General features: G+C 37.8%; 1 protein-coding gene across 1 annotated transcript; it reads right to left on the bottom strand.

The window, feature by feature from the left end:
- Nucleotides 1-260: 260 nt before the first annotated feature.
- LOC135137433 (dynein axonemal heavy chain 12-like) lies at nt 261-9,560 on the bottom strand. Its single transcript, XM_064067074.1, is given in 6 exon segments — nt 261-2,550; nt 2,553-3,087; nt 3,089-6,411; nt 6,413-8,100; nt 8,103-8,495; nt 8,498-9,560. Coding segments are annotated over 6 exon segments (9,237 nt in total). The 3' UTR covers nt 261-315.
- Between the last annotated feature and the right edge of the window lie 10,195 nt (nt 9,561-19,755).

The raw sequence follows: 19,755 nt of genomic DNA, 5'->3' as shown, positions 1-19,755 counted from the left end.
ATATATCAAATAGTTGCACCAAAAGATTGAATTACATCAATGCACGCGTTAATGTGATATATAGAATTGGTACAAGGAGGTGTCATTTGTGTCAAATATCGGAATTGTAATATAATAGTTTAAGTTTGTTTTATTCAAAGTCTACTGAACTTTTAAGAGTGACTCTGCCTATAAAAAAAAATATCTGAATAAATTTCAACTTACTGAATTGGCATTTATAAGAGTACGTATAAAACATTTTATGTATAAACACTGTGGATATAAAAAACTGAGTAAAATATCATTGCAAAAAAATTATGCTAACATTTTGATTGGCTAATCTAGCTGACAAAGTAGGGCCACGCTTCTTTTAATCCAATGTGCAGGAGTAATGGTAGTTTTCGGTAAAACTGGAAGCACATAATTTGTAGAATGACCCGTTGTAGACAAAACGCCTCTTCTTTCTGAAGTCTTATAAACCGGACACTTGTATCTGCCTCTCTCTTTATAGTCGACGTCTTTAATAGGTTTGATCCAAATTAGAGGCATGTTGTCATGTAAAATTTTTGGCAATAATTCGACAATTTGCTGTGTACTTCTTTCCCATCTAGCACCATCCATGAACAATCCATAAATGTAGGCACCATCTGGAGGTGCTTGATTTTCCCTATCTTTCTTCATAACTGCAAAATCGAAAGTGAGTTGGTCAATAGGAATGGTGTATTTTCGAGCATAGTTTTGCTTAACACCAGTCAAAAACGCTTGGGTAAAGTAAAACCCAGATACCCAGTAATCATTTGGTTTCCCATTCTGGTACCACGTATCCAAAAACACGATTCTTTCTAAAAAATCCGCTACGTAATTGGGTAAGTTTTTTAAACTGGGGTACGAAGCACCGGCCCAGTTTTTCGGGATTCGAGCTACTAGAAGAGACGCAGAAAAGGATTCTAAAGCTGGGGTCATTGAGATTAGGCCCTGGATGGCTTTCTGCATATTAATTAAAGAGGTTCGGATCACACCAAGGAGTTTGTTGAAACGTTCCATTTCTTGTACCAAAACGGTATTCATTGATTCGGAATACTGAACAGGGTAACGTTGCATTGCTACTTCTTGATCAAAAGGTGGAGGCAATTTGGACAAAATATCGGAACACAATGTCATTATGTACTTGTCGGTTTCACCGGTCATGCCTGATTGACCCTCACCATAGGCCATTAAGGCTGAATTCAGTAATCTGTGAGAGTTCTGCAAATCACGAGTTATTCCTGCGTTTGTATTGAGACCTAACACTTGAGGAGGATGAATCACAGGGAGGTTCTGTATATGATTTATGAAATCTGGATAGTCGATTTTTGTTGGGAGATCATAGCATTCTGCAGCGTCGCTGAAGAGATAGTTACTTGCACTGACTATATTCGGATTGAGAAAGTCTTCTAAGATGGTCGTGATCAAGCGACGATCCCAGTCATCCGTTACTCGACCTCCGTAGTTACATTCACCGATTAGATAAGAGAGGGCTTCATATGGATCGTCGCTCTCGTTGATAAACATTCGTAGTTGCTGAACCGATATATCAAAATCGGAATCGTTAAACCCGTATGGTATATTCCACCCTAGTGGTCCAAAAGTACGTCTCTCTTGTACAACGGCGTGGAAGAATGCGATGCCATATAACAGCTTCACAAACATTTCTTGATTTCCTGGGCATCCGTTAAAGAATTCTTGGTTTTTGACAGGATCGTTGAGGTACGATTTCAGAAGGTTATCTTTAAGACCACTTGGAGGCTCATTGGTAATTTTAACTCCCTTCTGCAATATAGACACTGGAAATTTATCGGAAGGGTAACTCGTTAACCACAGTCGAAAATTATCGTCTGTATTTGTGTAATCCATATCTTCGAAGATTTTCTCAAGACTTGGCATCCATGACGTTGCAAGGTGACAATTCTGCAGGCACACCCAAAGCCCTTCGTTTTGACCTTGTTGAATTAGGGCAGCAGCACGTGGACCTTGTCCTTGTCCTAAAGAAATCGACTGAAATTGTTCGACATATTTCTTTTCTTCGGCAAATTTTACCAAAGCAGCCATAGGATCGGTACCAGGTGATAGGATAAAGATCAACGGACATAAATTATACGATTCGTTATACGAAACGGAAATGTTAAACTGGGGTGGCGTTATATATTTTACACCCATTTCTTTAGCGATGTAATTGGTGGCTCCCACCAACAACTTGTCGGGACGAAGAATACGCAGCACAGTCAATTTTCCAAAGGTATTGAGACTATCTTGCCAGGGTGGTGGCAATTTTTCGTTTTCCGGTTGGTAGCTGTCGTAGATTTTCTTCCAGTCGTGCGATCGTTGAACAAACGAATCCTTAAAATTTTGAAAAGCTGGTAGGTCGCTTACTCGGCATATTTGATCCCATGACAGCTTTGGTAACCATTCTATTGGATTTTTTAGGGTATTCTCAACATTTATCGCTCCTGTCATTAAGAACATAAACTCTTTTTCGTCCAAAGTCTTCATAAAGATTAAAATTTCTTGTCTCTCGTCTATTTGGTATATACCTTATTAGGTACTTCGCCCGAGTTGAGGAGGCAGTCGATGTCCTGCAAGAACGATTCCTCTTTAATTTGCCCTTCAGTAATCAAAAACACACAATGCCGTCCTCTGCCTCCCGCTTCCTTGAGTATTTTCTTAATATCATCCCTCCACTCGTTTAAACCGTAGTTGTTTGTAATTTCTGGCTGGAATAAGGCTTGACCATAAATTTCGCTAGCTAGTCTAGTTAGAGACTGTCTTCCAGAACCGCTGATACCAACTAGGAGAGCGCTTCCGCAAGCCATCGACAAAACACGACAAAGCTTCGACAGATGTTCCAAAGCGTAATCGAAAAGTACCACATCCATTTTGGTTTTATGAGAAGCGTTGTAGTCATCCAGACAAGTTTGGCACAACGCAGCGAAGGCACCTATGTTCGCTGTTTCCTCATATCGCCTTTCGTCGTCGTCTGAATCTTGATCAAAATAAGTCCCAAACATGAGCCTCTTCAACGAATCCAAAGTTAAATTATTTTCAGAATCTTTTGGCAAATAATCAAAGACATTCTTTGAAGCTATCACGAACTACAAGTTTGATTTTTGAAAACAACCATGCTTTGTCGGCATTTTCAATTAGTCTATCGTAGAAAATTCGCAAGACTTCGTGAACCCAAATCTTTGCAAAGACAACTCTCTCTTCCGCACACTCTTTTCGCAACATGGCACAACCTTGAATCAGACGAGAAAAGTCACGCAGATTGAAAACATAATGACTTTTCGACGGAGTAGGCCGTAAATTTTCTGTAGCAGATTTGAAAATTTCTAAACTTGCGTTCACTGTTTGTACAGCCATGTTGATAATATCGCTAGGGAAACCGTTATTTTTCCAACCCAAATGTAAAATGTTTATATAGATTTTCGCCATGGTTTCCTCGGAAAACTCATTTATGGAAAAAATACTGAAGTGCCTGAGGAATCGCGGATAAATTTCTTGTCTGCTACCGCCCACGAGACCCATAGCTGCCAGAAAGATTACTCGGTGTAAGAAAACCGGTGCTGTGGTTTTAAGATCGTACCAATTTTTGTGGTCGAAGTACTGGCGCAGGAGTTCGATAGGTGGTTGCGCCCCGTAAGTTTCTTTATAAGGCATGTTGATATCGTCTATAAAAAGAACAGCAGTTTTGCCTTTTGGTGCTTCGTAATGATATCTCCGTAGTTTGTTCAATTTTGAAATAATCAAATTTTGGGTCTGATTAGCTGTGATTTTTACTGTGAACGTGATGAATGAAGGCAAGTACATTTCTTTATCCAGTTGGTTCATGAGGAGATCTTGAATGTAGAAGCTCTTTCCAGTACCAGTTGGTCCTACTAGTAACACGGGTGCGTTATTTTTAATGTGCATTTCTACCAAAGCCATATATCTCCCCGTATCAACGGTGGGAATTAAAGCTTGTAAGATATTCTTGCATTCATCTACCCTTTCGTTTCTCACAACTTCTGGCCAGTACTTCCAGGTGCCCTTCATTCTATAATTGTATGCGTAATCATAGAGCAAGCCTTCAATCGGGATGCTGATTTCAAGCTTCTCTAGAGATGCTGGATAAGGATTATCTTCTAGTTGACCTCGCCACAGTTGTTTGTAGAACGTATCAAACTTCACCTTTGATTCTGTATCTAGAACACATCCCAACCCCCATATTCCTGCTTGAAGAAATGCCGCTTGCATCCATATCAGTAAATTTTTCTCTTTTTCGTCCGCTTTGATAACCTCCTCACAAGCTTTATTCAGTGTCATTTCAACCAGTTGCATCATATTTTTTACTAGATTTATCATTCCGATATTACAGTACTGAATGCAGTATTTTCTAAGGAAGTGCAAACACGGCGGTATAATCCAATAGAAAAGGTCTTTGGTGAGGATTCTGTATTCATCATAACACCACTCTTGGTTACAATTGACAAGCCAAGAGCTCAGAAATGGTTCCCAGCCGAGAGTTATAGCTTCCATATAGATCATACCACAACGCGATACCTAAATTATAATTGTTTAGTGCATTTAAGTATGAACTAAAACGCTTATCGTGGCCGGCGATGCCTGTTCCAAGTCCATTACTTCAAAAATCAACGACATGGTGCTCGACAATGTCATAACTTCTCCACTCATCAAACAAAGCTTCTTGTTATCGTCTAAAACACTGTTCATATTTTCAATCCAAACGGCATCCACAGGTCCGTCGAATATAATCCACTTTCTGTCGGGACTGGGATCATTAGCATAATTTCGAAAACAGGTGGCGACGACTCCATCAGACCATTCGTAGGACATGGGATCAAATTGACCGTACAACTGACCCATCGTTATAGCCTTTGGATTCAATATCGTATAACATACTTGTGATTCTCCTTGTCCCTGTTCATTAATAAGCGATAATGTGTCGGCCAAGACCTTCAATGTTGAAAATTTCCCCGCAAATGGCTCCCCCACAATCATAAAACCCCATCTCACGATCATCATTTCGTACGTTTGTATGATTTTTAACAGAAAAGAAGCTTTTGGTTGAAGATTACGTTTGTTGCAGCAATTCATCATAGCGTCTGTCAACATCTTATAATCGGCTTCTGGTAAAACAACCCCTGGGAACAAATCCGAGATAATTCCTTCAAAAAGTGGGATATCATGATTCAGAAATTTCGGTAGGTTGACATCTAAAATGGCCCTCAAAAGCAGAATATCTTCTTGTTCGTCGGGAAATTTTCTCTTGTTGTTACCAGCAGCCGACAAGACCGACTTCACAGCCCTCATGCCGTAATCGTAGTGATTTTGTGAAGACAGCTGTTCCGAACATAAGCGATACGTTGTGACTATCTTCACAGATAAGTTTCTCGCATCGATAAAACCGTACGAATACAACGAGATTTCTCCAATCATGGCATAGTCGGGTACCATCATGGCCACCGTGCGAAACAGCACTTTCAAGTTGTCGGGCAGTTCCGTACGTCCTGCATATCCTGGATTCATGGTGATGCATACATAGCAGGCGGGATTTAATTGAATTTCTGACCCTTCGAAAAGAAATTTGGGTAAGTTAGCACGAACTGCCAATATTATGGATAGAATCTGCTGGGCTACCACAGACAGTACTTCAATGTCGATTCGATTAAATTCGTCGAAACAGGCCCAAGCACCACACGAAGCCAGTCCTTTAAAGAACTTCCCCATGGCCTTGTAATCCAAACCATCGGAGCAGTTAAAGACAACACACTGTACAGCGATTGCTTTTGCTAAATCTTTAGTAGTCTCGGTTTTGCCGGTACCTGCGGGACCTTCGGGGGCTCCATTCAAATGTAGATGGTATGCACCGATTAAAGTTCTGTAACACCTGTCCGTCAGGGGTGTAATTACCAGACGATCCGTGTTTCCTAGGTATTCGTACGCGTATTTGACTGTCGCGTTGACAAGTCGGACGTAACATTCGTTTTCGTCCAAGTAGTACCTTAACTGTGACAACCATTTAAATTCTTTATCGTCCTTCACTTTCTTGTCGGCCAAGTCTTGAACGACGTCTTTTGCGTGTACGTCAATTACGATTAGAGCTTTGATGGTTATTCTTGAAAGATTCGTTAAAGTTGGGTCTCTTATCAGCCCGACTATCTTTTTAAGTTGGTTCTTAAGACTACTAGCAAGTCCACTGATCGTCATGTCTTCGACACGATTCAGTGCTTGGTGAACGCTCGTAGTCCAGTATACTTGTGACACTGCTAACACCACTTGACCCGGCCATTTTTGTACCCATTTCGTTCGTGGCGTGACAGCGTAGTTCTTAAAGCTTTGGATTATTTGTTCCCTGACTGATTTTATCATTTGCTCTTCAACAAGAATGAGCCATTTTTTCGACACTTCCTCCAAATTCTTTGGTTTTGATCATTTGAACGAACTCTATTTCTTCGTCTTCTTGGCTATACATGGCATGGATTTGTAATTGGTCGTCGAAATTGAGACGATTGATGGCTTCAAAACATTTCTTGAGGTGAGGTTGTACTCTTAGAGGATCTTTTGTTTCGGACAAAATCTCCAACATTTCGTCGATCGACAAGAAGAAAAATCGTGGAAAGAAAAGTCGTTTTTTCTCTAGATATGATACCACGCCGTCGTTGATTTTCTCAAGGAGTTCTATACAATGAACCATTGCTTCTAAAACTCCAGCAGCGCCTGCTGTTTCAACAACTCTCGAATCTCTCATAACCAAGTCCATGTACCGCTTGTACGTGTCGTTGACTTCTTTAAAAAGTTGCCCTTCTTCTGGCATTTGTGCTACGATATCTTTTGATGAAAAAATTGTGAGCAAGTAGAGCCACTGTGACTGTACTTTGCCCCATTCTTCTATTGTATTGTTTATTCTCAATAATTTCTCGTAAAAAGCCCTTACTTCAGTTTCATAAGGTCTGACAAAAACGGACCCTCTCATGGTTAAAGTCTTCAGAATATGGTCATCGAGAATGACTTGAACATCATCCAACTGAGTTAGAATATTGATTCCTGTGTCTTTATAAGTACCGGTTTTGAAACGAATATCGACCCACTCTTCTTGCATTTTGTTGAGGTTGACCAAAAGTTCTCTTTCTTTGGTTGCACTAGTACTAATAATCTCATATTTGTCCATATCAGGTTCTAGACCCATACTCATTAACTTTCTCAACGAAGTACCTGCGTTCGGAGTCATATCAAAACCGGCGATCTCAGACATTTCTTTCCAGTGTCTCTTCAGCAAGGCGTCATTACACATAATTTTCATCATTGTTAATGCAGGCCTAAAATCTTTAATGTCTTGGATTGCTCTCGCAGTCAGTTTAAGCGGCGCTGGCCAGTTGACAAGTTCTGGATCATCAAGTATACCATCAAATCGCAAGGCAACATTCTCAGCTAGAGCTTGCTTTATTTTATTCCTGTACATCTTTTGAATTTTCAAAAGCTCCTTCTGAAAGTCTTCTAGCATCAACTCGGTTTCCTCTGCATTAAGAAATTCGAATTGTCCATCAAGCCACACTGCAATTTTTCTTTTCAGATTCAAACAAACTTTCAATAAATGGTAAAAAGGGAACAAGAAGTTCGCCATCTCCTCGTACTTTAAAAAAGTGGTTACGCCGAAACCTAGAACCTCTTCTTCGTGATTACTCCAAATGATCTTCTTCAGAGCATCACGCATGACTTCTAAAAAAGGCGCCATCCTGTGAACGTACTGACGTACGTTGTTTACATCGTCCATGTCATTCAAGATCACGAGATACGGCAGCAGTGTTTGCAAAGCGACAGCAACTTCATCTTTGGTTTTTTGAAGTTTTTCTTCTGCTTCAAATTTGAATTGTTCGTACATGACGGAACTTTGTTCTAAGATGGGTTCGACATTTTTTAGCCAGTTAACCGTGTCTGAGTTTAGATCCATATGTTGTTGAGAGATTTCGCCATATTCGAACAAGTGGGTCAGATTATATAACATCTGCTGGATTCGCTCTGCAAGTTCTATGAGATGAACTGTTTTTCCCCAGATCATGTACTTGCCTTGCTCCATTAATTCTTCGCTAGAGCTTTCTCTCTGATATCTTGGAAACACTGACAAATTGCTTCATCTTCCAAACGGTGTTCCAAACTGAGTTTACCCAAAATTTCGTCGATGAGATGTTGTAAAGACGCTTTGAGATTATCAACGTACTCGGAAAGTATCAGTTGACCCATGGCAAAATATTCGTTGGTTAAATTTGTGTTAGCTTTTTTTATGTAACTTTTGTAGTAGGCTATTTGATTAAAGCCGCTCGTGAAAAGCATTTGTTTATCTTCTACTTCTATGTGGATATCAAATTCTGAGTATAGATCCCCAAATTCTGACTCTACGTACTCGAGGTAACTAAAAATAGGTTCATACATCTTCGAAATATTGAGGGACATTTGTTCAATACAATGTTCGAGGAAATCGTCAACACATTCAGATGAGTCAGCGCCGAGTCCTCTGCTTCTCCTTCTTGTTTCGCCGAATTCAAAACTGGAAATTTTTTACCAGTCGCAACTAGGTCATACAAGAATCGAGAATAAAGATCGATGACGTCACTCATTGTTGGCTTCAAAGTTAGACCTACTTCACCAAAAATGAGAGTTAATTTAAGATATGGTATCAAATCCTCATTGCCCGTTACCCTCACGATGTAGTTCATCGTTTCGATAAGTGCTTGACTCATGTACACGCCAAACAGACCGGTACATGCTTTCAAGTAATCGGTGTTATCGCTTTTGTCTTTCTGCACCAGTACTGTCAGTTTCAAGTAAAGTTCTTTAAAAAGAAGTTTCGATTCCTTTACATAGGTGGCAAACTTTTCAGCCAACGTTACGATGTCTACCGGTTCGCTACTTTTCTCCCCAAAATCGAACAGCTTGTCTGGTAAGAATGTGACACATTCCCTCAAGATTGCTCGAATTAGGGGATGGTGAAGTTTCCATTTCCTTAACATGTATTGACGGTGCTTTAAATAAACGTTGTACCTTTTCGTCTTTCCAAAAAATTTTAAGGGTTCTAGGTGGATGTGTTCGTCGTTTCCCATAGGTCTCGTTTTCACGTTCACGCTCACTCCGTGAACCGTTTCGATAAACTCATCTCTTGCTTCATCCAAAATAGTTTCTACTATCTGGGGGTATTTGTTCTCCAAACCACCTGTATGGACTCTTTCCATTATACATTTCCACTGGAACATGATCTTCATAGTTTTGGGTCCAGACTGGGCATATTTGCGTATATCATAGTGTGAAGTATTTTTTTGCGGAATTTCTGGGTACAACTCTTTTAGTTTTTTTTTCAGTTCTTTCTTCTTGGTGTCTTTCGCCATTTGGCATTTTTTTTCGAGGAGAAATTGTCGTGTAGGGACTGGAACGTTGAAACGGGCGAGCAGGTCTTCCGTAAGTGTGGTTTTTATTAGTTCCTCTATAAGGGGGACATTTTGGGTCTTTGTTTGTAGTTTTTTGCATTTTCGGAACTTATCTTTTGCTTGATCCATAATAAATTGTGAATGAGTCGGGGGTTTGACAATTTGAAAAAAAAAGTCTATGACAATTGCCAAAATGTCATTATAGTGTGCATTGGGAAAAGGTAGCGAAAACAAGAAAAAACAAAGCATACATTTTATAAGCACATGCACATTACCATGTGACTCCAAAGTTCCAAAGTCCGCGAGTGCTGGTAATGGTAATATTTGTATGTATTATGTTATTATTAGAGCTGTGCGGTCGAAATTTATTTATCCCCACTACCCGTCCACAGTGCAGGAGGCTACAGCCTTGCATTACTCTCTTCTAGCTTTCCAATTGTCCATTATTTTTGATAATGTACACAAATAGTTTTATTTTCAACGAGACCGACACTTGAAAATTATTAAAACTATTATTATTACTATTTCGAAATCATCAACTGACGTTCACTTCACATTAGTTTTCTCATAATTTTCTTCGCGATACGTAACATCGGCTACAAGCCACTGGTCGGCCGTAGTGGGAGGCAATACAGAGCATTTAAATTTCAACCGCCTGGCCCTAGTTATTATACTCGTATTAACATCTCTTTTTGCTAACATTATCACCTAAAGAGAAAATATTTTTCTGGTTGGTGATTTTACTTTTAATTGTTGTTAATCCCGTCTGGATGTGCTTTGTTTTGTGTTGTTTAATCGAAAATCGCTTTTCTCTCCACTTTTATTTCAGTTTACATTACCCTTGATCAGACAGCCTACAACATTTTACAATATTTAGAAAAATATATATGAGCTTCATTTGTCATACCTGTTCTAGAACTGTCCCTATTATTATCAGATTACACAGATTGCTGTAAATTAATAAATTAAAAATTAAAACTACTGACCCCATACTGTAGTAATCCATACATCCCACCAAAGCTTGATAAATTTTGTTTTGTCCTGTGATCGTCTAACAAAACTACAGTGTGAGAAATGGCTGGACGTGTAACGGTGGATTTCAAGATAACGTCAGCGATCCAGCTTACCTTCAAATTGAGGAGTGTTCGATTTTGTTTAGTTGTATCGAAAGCGACAGTACAGACATCTGACCATTCGAATTTACGATCCTTTTTCAGCAGCGCAGTAATCGGTGCGACAATAGATGCAAAATTCGGAATATACCGAAAGTACCACGACGCCATACCTACAATTCGACGGACTTCAGAAACCGGTTTCGGCGCAGGAAGCGTCAGAATAGTCTCTATCTTCCCCGGGTCGAAATGAAGGCCTGTTCGTCTCAATACATAGCCTAAATATTTAAGTTTCTCGTGACTAACATGTCAGTCTCGCTCTTGCTAATCTACGAAACACCTCGCGCAGTACATCCAGGTGCTTGTCGAAGTCGGGGGGGTTATGACGATATGTACATACATAAATACGTACGGCTCCGGATCTGCTCCCAGATCTCAATCGATGAGACGTTGCCATGTTGCTGGTAAGGTATGTAGGCCGAATGGTAGCGTTTTAAACTGGAACAAACCTCTTCCTGGGACAGGGAATGCCGTTATAGGACGCGATTTTACTGCCACAGGCATCTACCAATACGCGCTTTTTACATTCAGAGATGACAAATATTTAGTTACTATTCCTTGGCTTATTCGAAGTGTTCGACACGGAAGGAAGGGGGTACAGATTTTGGTAACGTCGGCGATAACGAATAATAACGTTGTTTGATATGGGTTCAGCACTTGTTTTGATTAAGTGCTCTACTAGATGTGAGCATCCGATCTTATTAACCGTAGGCGGGAGTTCATCGAGCATTAGTTGTTTCAAGCGTTCCCTTCGATCAGAAGAAAGGTCTTCCGAGCCGATCAAAGTGACCACTCAGGTGCTTGGCTAAATTTCCACTCACTGTGTGGTAGATCTGGCACGATTCCCATTTTTCTCCAGAAATCAATACCCAATATAAGAAAATGTGTTGATGACGGAATACCTAAACCTCAATAACTCGTACGCGACCAATTAATAGAAATGGAATGGTAATCGTACCAATGACTGCATTTACCTCCATCAGCGACATTATGCCTATCTACAGAAACGAAATTCCGAGTTTCCTGAAAAATTCTAACCCTGAGGTGTTTGTAACTGTTCTATCCGCCCCAGAATCTAACAACCCCTGAACGCGATGTCCAAATACCTCCACTGTTAAATATGACCGTTCGTCACGACTACATATGACAAAGTAAAATTTAAATAACATTCCGGATCAGAGCGCAAAAGAGAAAGATCTACTAAGGCTTTAATACCTTGCGGTCCGCCGCCACGTTTCCCGTTTCTCGTTTATTTGCCGGTAGTACAGGTTCTGACTGCCACATCTGGTGCACACCATGGTAACATTTAATGCTCCGTTTCTGTTTACATTCTGCCTGTTTATATCCTGTTTGTCCCCATTTATAGCATTTAAATTCCGTGATAGTGGCTCATTCCATTTCCGCTACTACAAATGAAAGATCTGGTTCAAACAAACGCGCCTTACGCGATGGGGGTGGCACAAAATTTTCCATCCGGGCTCGTCGTGTTTTCAAGTCGTCAACCATACTTCAGCAATACATCTTTTGAATCAACATTCACTAGAGCAAACTGTTCCTGATGAAAGGGTGAAATATTCCTTAGAATAACTCGCAGTTGTTGTGATTCGGTTATGTTCACCGAGAGCCTTCCAGACAACGACTCCATCACCGATTAGTAAATACCAATAGACTCAATGCTTCCTTATGTTATATATGCTTCATTCAAATTTACTCTTATCTATGTCATGAAGATCTACAAGTGCTTGATTCTTGGACAACTTCTGTGGATCCTCGTTTCCCGCATCACAAAGCTGTAATAACCGTAATCTCTGACACAAAACTGCAGATGCTCAAGGGAAATCTGTACACGTAATATCTCCGTTGAACCTCCCAAGAAAGTCTCTGAGAATCGGAAAAAACGACGCAATATATTTCATGGTGTTCGTAAACGATACTGATGTGACATTAGCAAAAGTTCCCATCTTTTCGAATTTTAAGACGTTCCGCAAAGCCTTCCGCATCTCTTAAACTCTGCTGGTCGGCAATCCTCGATACGTGAGTTCAAACGTTAATTCTTCCGACGATAATCGGTTTATTTCATTCTTCCGCATCCCTGAAGCTGTCATCGAAAAGAAGAAAACAATAATTCACCGTTTACTTAGCTAAATAGTTCCTACGTATCGATCAAAACTGAACACTGCCTAAAAACTCAGATCCTCTGCGAATCTCCTTCTTAGGGATATTCGTTTCTTCACATTTTTACCTATTCTTACCAGAAGTCAGGGACGCGGAAATTTGATTCGAACGGGGTAACACAGTAACTACTAGCATCCAGTTCGGCTATAGGTTGGTAGAACTCGATAGAAATATAATAAAAAAGGATCAATATAGTAACGCCTACGGCGTTCTTGCAGATAAAACTAAAACTCTGATAAAAAAAGTATGAAATTTAGCATTCGTCAAAATAAAGAAAACCAATTTTCACATTTTTTTTAGTATATGCTAGAGAAGTAACGACAAATATAATTCCATCATTAGTTATTCTTTATATTTGTTTCGATTTTACATTACACATTTTGTGTTCATATTAACTTCTGGAATGTTCCTCTATCTAGATGCAAGGAACTTTTCTTGGAAATTTCAGAATGCAGCTCCGCTAGTTTCTTTTCAAGTTCTTGTTTATTTTCGAGCTCTTTTTTCTTCTGCTTTAAAACATTGCGCTCGTATTTCCAATGATATCGTCGTTTCTTGGCTTGAAGGTTGAAAGCATACAGTAACTCGTCGCATGGTGTAGTTGTTATTATTTCTTCCAGTACTGCTGTATTTTGGGCGTTACGCGTCATTTTGTATCTTCTAAAACCGCTTGCTGTTAGTCGATTCATGCTAAACTTTTAAATAAATTAGTTGTTGACAACGTCAAAAATTGGAAAATTTATATCTGACGTCTATCGATGCCATTCGATTTTTTGTAGGTATATCGCGGCGTCTTCGTTGATTCACTATAATAATAATAATAGTGAATCAACGAAGACGACGGGATATTGATATGAGGTAATGCAAATGTACGAAATTTTGACTGCATAAGAATTGTTTCAAATAATATGCACATTATCATTATCGTGACGATTGAAATCGATGTTTTTACAAGTTTAGAGCAGATTAGAGTATATGTCTTCTTATAAGACTGCTGTATGTGTATAAGATTTAACCAGAATTTGTGTTTTTTTAGAATCAAAAGAACATTCATCTGTGAAACAAATGTTCCGGGATCTCAACCAGGTGAAATACAAGAGTTTTAACAAGCATCATGCCCAAAAATTGAAACATGAGGATTACGTTTCAAGCACGGCGTTTTGTGAAGGGAGGTTTTTGCAGACGATTGCAATAATTAATATTTGAAACCGAAATGAACATTTTGGGATCATCCGCAAATAAAAGCTTCTCTCAATCTATTACGTCCACAATATCATTTATGAAGATCAAGAACAACATCGGGCCAAGATTAAATCCTTTCTAGAAGTAGAAAGTAAAAATTATATGTAAAACACAACTTCCGTCGCCCATAAAATACAGTACATCGAATGCAGGGGATGCGGGCAGGCCGACAGGCAAACAGACAGACAGACAGAAACGGGGGACCTATTTCTTCGTACTCTAGGTATCATAAAAGGTCGAGAAAACGTAAAATTAGAGGGTTGACCGACGGACTCGATTACAATACTTCCTTTGCTTACGCTCGAGAATTAAAAATTTACATTGCTATTATTATTATTACTGTCAAATCATCCAACGCGCACTAAACCCTATTACCGGATGATTATAATTACAGAATCAAACCAAATTAAATGGAACTCTCTGCATATGCTGTTATTTTATTATAAAAGTTGATTTTAATTCTTGTTTTTATAAGAACGTGAAGTAATCGATGAAAGACATTTTAACAGCTTTGAAATTGTCACTAAATATATCAGAATTCTTCGATATAAGATTATTGTAAGTTATGCACATAATAATTGTAAATTGGTGATTTTATTAGAAAGTTTGTACGTGCTCTATCACAGTAAAACGTTTCACATTTAGCCACCAACAGAATTATAGAATTCATAACTCGGGAGAGTCGATATAATCATGTGTTCTCGTAACTTATATGTATATTATATAAGTCGTACACTTTCGCTCTGCAAATAAGTGTATCAATTTGTTTACTTGTGTATAATAATTGTTACCTAGTGTTTAGTGATACTAAACTAATCATGACGTGCGAATGTATAATATGCAACAGTGATGTCAGGAATGACGAAAAAATTACTTGTGATATTTGTAAGTCACCTCTACATTCAGCTTGTTCAGGCCTAAGTCGTCATTAAATTATTTGTCTAAGAGAAAAAAATCGACAGTTGCACTATTTCTGCCCCAGATGTAAAATTGTGGACATAATTTCGAGTTTACAGTCAGAAATTGCAACGTTGAAGGTCGAAGTGAATAAATTAAAAAAGGAGACTCCAACTCGACAAGAACCCGTCAGGAATTCACAGCAAACTGATAACAACACCATTGATGATAAGATAATAATTAATGAAATTGAAGATCGTCAGAGAAGAACTCCAAACGTAATTGTCTATAATTTACCCGAAATTCAAACAAACTCCGAAAGTGACTCAATAGATGTAAATCGGGAAAAGGAACGCCAGGAACTACTAAAATTTCTTTCAAAAACTCAGGTTGCACTTAACGCTAATAATATAAAGTGTTATCGACTAGGGAAACGCTGTGATGGTAAGCACCGTCCTCTCAAAGTTATTTTTCCATCACAGGATATTGCAAATGCTATTGTAAGTGGTTACAAACTTGAGAACAACATATTTATTAACAGAGATCTAACTCCCTTACAACGTAATCAAGCATACAAGATTCGCAAAGAATTTGCCCAAAGAAAGAAGAATGGCGAAACTGACATAAAATTAATTAATCGAGCTGCTGTTCCCAAAATTGTTAGTTTCAATAGAAAAAACATATAAACATCCCAAGAATAACCAAGACTGCCATCAATTTAAGTGTTCTGTATCAAAATGTAACAGGTCTTAATACGAAATTTGATTCATTTTATACGAGTATCTTAGCTTGTGATTTTGAAATAATCCTATTAACAGAGACTTGGCTTAACAAGCATATTTTGTGTAATGAATTGTTTAGTAATAATTATAATGTCTTCAGAAAAGATCGAGAATTTACCAAGGGTGGTGGAGTACTAATTGCTTTTGATAGCAAGCTCAATGTGGTAGAAATAACATTGAGTAATCCTGTTTCAGAAATGATATTGTGGCCTGTAAGGTTCAATACCACAATGACACATTTAATATTATTAATTTATGCATTCCTCCTTCAATAAAACCTGAGAAGTATCAACTTATTTTTGATTATATGGAAGAAACAATAAATTTTCAAAATATAACTCTTATTGGAGGAGACTTCAACATTCCACACATAACAACATCTGGAAGGTTTAATACCAAATCAGAAGAGGTCACTATCCTTCACAATTTTTTAAACTTTAATGATATGTACCAACACAATAATATTTTGAACAGTAAAGGCCGTACTCTTGACTTATTTATCACATCTAATGGTGTCAATGTTACCGTCAGTCACCATGACCAACCTTTAGTAAAAGAGGATAGTTATCACCCTTGTTTGTCAATAGAAGTAGACTGTTTGATTAATAACGACTGCAAATTTGTTAATGATAAACTGCTATCCAGATACAATTATCGTAAAGCAAATTTCTTAGGTATGTACACAGCAATGCAATCGCTAACTTGGGATGAGATTAATGGCACTGAAGATGTAAACCATGCTTGTGATATATTGTACAATAAGATATTTTCAGTTATTGAAATGCATGTCCCAAGATCTACTGTGAAAAATTCTAAATATCCTATATGGTTTACTAATGAGATAATAAAAAATATCAAGAGTAGAAAATATTACTGGAAATTGTATAAGAAGACCAATTTTGAAATGTATCGCGACAAAGCAAAAAATTTACAAAAGTCAGTAAAGAGAAGCATACAACATGAACAGTTTATCTGTTCGGCTGAATCTGATATCAAATTGAATCCAAATAACTTCTGGAGTTATTTAACTAACAAAAGAAAAACCAGCAGAATACCAGGGAAAATGTTCCAAAATGACTTCTCCTATATCGTATTACAGCTCAAGAAATTGTTGATGGTTTCGCTGATCATTTTAAGAGTGTCTTTGTTAAACCTTTCAACTCTAGTCGTCAAACAAGTGATAATTCCTGTGATATTTTCATTCATCTAATGATAACATAGATCCAAATTTTGATAGCGTTATTGATACTAATATTAGCTGTGATAAATTTAATGTCTGTAATATCCCTGTCAATTCTGATGTTAATGTTTTGCATACGTTTGAAATTACTGTTATTGATGTACGTAAAGCTAGTCGTAAACTTAAGCCAAACTTTACAATGGGCTGTGATCAACTACCCTCATTCTTTATAAAAGACTATCTTAGCTGTTTTGAGGTCGCTCTTTGTGTAATATTTAATCGAGTTTCTAAAGTGTGCCCAGTTTTAAGTCTGGGAATAGATCAGATGTTACAAACTATCGTCCCATAGCTATAATTCCCAACTTCGCAAAAATTTTCGAAAGTATAATAGCACACAAATTATACAGCCATATAGCTAACTCTCTTGTTCCTGAACAACATGGTTTCGTTAGAGGCCGGTCCACAAGCACAAATCTTTGTAATTTCACTCAGCTTGTGTCAAATGCCCTGAATGATAGAAAACAAGTTGATGTCGTATATACTGATTTCAGTAAGGCGTTTGATCAAGTGATTCATGAACTTGTTGTAAATAAGCTGCACACTTTTGGTATCTGTGATAATCTTGTAGAATTATTCATTTCACAATTAGATGACCGTAAGAATTATGTAGAGTATCGTGGCGTTCAATCATATTTATATGACACATTTAGTGGGGTTACTCAAGGGTCAAATTTAGGGCCTCTTATGTTTCTAGTATTCATTAATGACATTGTCAAGTGTTTTAATTCAAAAGTTTATTTATATGCGGATGACTTAAAAATTGTTAGAATAATCGAATCATATGAGGATTGCCTAGTCCTACAATCTGACATTAATGCTCTATGTGAATGGTGTAATGGTAATAAACTTCAAATTAATAAGAAGAAGTGCGATGTCATGACATTCTCACGGAAGCCTGTGAATATAATATTTGATTATACTTTTGATACCGATTTAATTAATAGGTGTGACGTTAAAAAAGATTTAGGTGTCATATTTGATCCAGTATTGTCATTTATACCACATTATCAGTATGTTGTAGGTAAAAGCTACAAGATGCTTGGTTTTATAATAAGGAACTCTAGAAGTTTTACACATATTGATAGTTTCAAAATATTATTTTTTGCATTTGTGAGAAGTTATCTAGAATACTGTAGCATAATATGGAACCCGCATTGAGTCAATCCAGCGCAAATTTTTAAAATACTTATATTTTGTTAAACACAGAGAGTACCCGGAGCGTGGCTATCCATATTATAATCTTATGACAGAATTTGATATAGATCCACTGTTCTGTAGTTCTGTAATGTGTCTTTATAACATCATTCATAACAACATAGACAACTCTGAATTGTTAGAGATGTTAAAAACATAGCGGGAAGCAAAGGAGACAAAGAGGTTATATAAGTACATACGAAATAAGCTCTCGAGTCCTGTTGTTACTCCTTAGCTCAAAAACTCTTCAGGAGAGATCTTAAACAATAACGAACACGTAGCCGACATATTTGCCACTATCTTTTCTTGATCTCATCACTGCGAAAATATTAGATACTCTTGACTGGCGGACTGGAATAGTTGGCCCATTATTCAAAAAAATTGGTCTAAAGAGTTTAAATAGTACTTCCCTCGTTGTCGGGAACGTGACGACTGCAAGCCTATTATGTCTTTTTTCGTATTACATTTATGTAATTCTTGATGTAATCAATAAAATTAATTGACTGAGTCATTAATTTTTTTCAGACACCCTGTATAAGCAAATGTAAAAAATATTAATGCAGTGATAAATCACAAGTCATCATATTTTACACATTTAAGATAGGATTTATTCAGCAAACTTTTGATCTGACGTCATCAATTTTTTTGAGGGGATAAGTAAATATATTTTGATTAAAAAATTATCAGGCTTGTCGTAAAGATTTCAAAGCATTCGATTGTACAGATTCAAAATTAAATTGCAAAATGTTGTTTCATAATTTTGATGCCATTGAGAAAACCATGCTGTAAATCAGATATATAAGGCCTAACATGCCCGATAATAACATCATAAAGCAACATTTCGAATACCTTGGAAAAATTGCAGAGCAAGGTTATGGGTCGATAATTTTCGATTACATTTTTGTTTCCATTTTTGAAAACTGGACATATATTCGACTGTTTCCAAATGGACGACGAGATCTTTTCACAATCCGTAATCGGTAAAACCTACATGAGATCTGTCTTGGAGTTCGGCAACTCCGTCTAGGCACCTGTTTTGCAGCGGGATATTGATCAGTTGGAGTCTATACAGCATAGAGCGACCAGAATCACTACCATGACCGGCTCTTATAAATGCGACTAACAACTCTATCTGAACAGCGCATTAGGGGCGTCCTGATCACAACGTATCAAGCTGTAAACAATCCATCTTCTCCCATTTACCATCTGTTTGTTTTAAACTCAGATCAAATAACCCGCGTACATTCTTTCAGATGAAGTAAGGAAAAGTGCACTTCCACAACTCGGCGAACATTTCCCACCAACAGAGTTGTTAATCATTAGAACCCTCTCCCTGACGATATCGTTACAAGTCAATCCCTTCTTGTCCTCAAACAGCGGCACGACGAATATAATGCTTAGGCCACGTTATTAGGCATTTTGTAAATCAACGTTCACTACTCGCGAGCGTGGGCATAACAGACTTCAGCCTCTGTCCTACCGCAGAATTTAATAATAATAATTTGTACTTATATAGAGAACCAATTTATCGAAGAGTATTCTAGTTTAGACAACACCATAGTGTGAAATAAAATTTTTAAACAATCGGAGTTTCTAAACTTTCTTATCTTATGATAAAGCAGAGA

The sequence above is a fragment of the Zophobas morio genome, unplaced genomic scaffold (assembly GCF_036711695.1).
Source record: "Zophobas morio isolate AGI-343-1 ecotype UQ-CSIRO unplaced genomic scaffold, CSIRO_AGI_Zmor_V1 ptg000029l, whole genome shotgun sequence".
Classification (NCBI taxonomy): domain Eukaryota; kingdom Metazoa; phylum Arthropoda; class Insecta; order Coleoptera; family Tenebrionidae; genus Zophobas; species Zophobas morio.
This window is presented reverse-complemented; position numbering and strand designations above follow the sequence as displayed.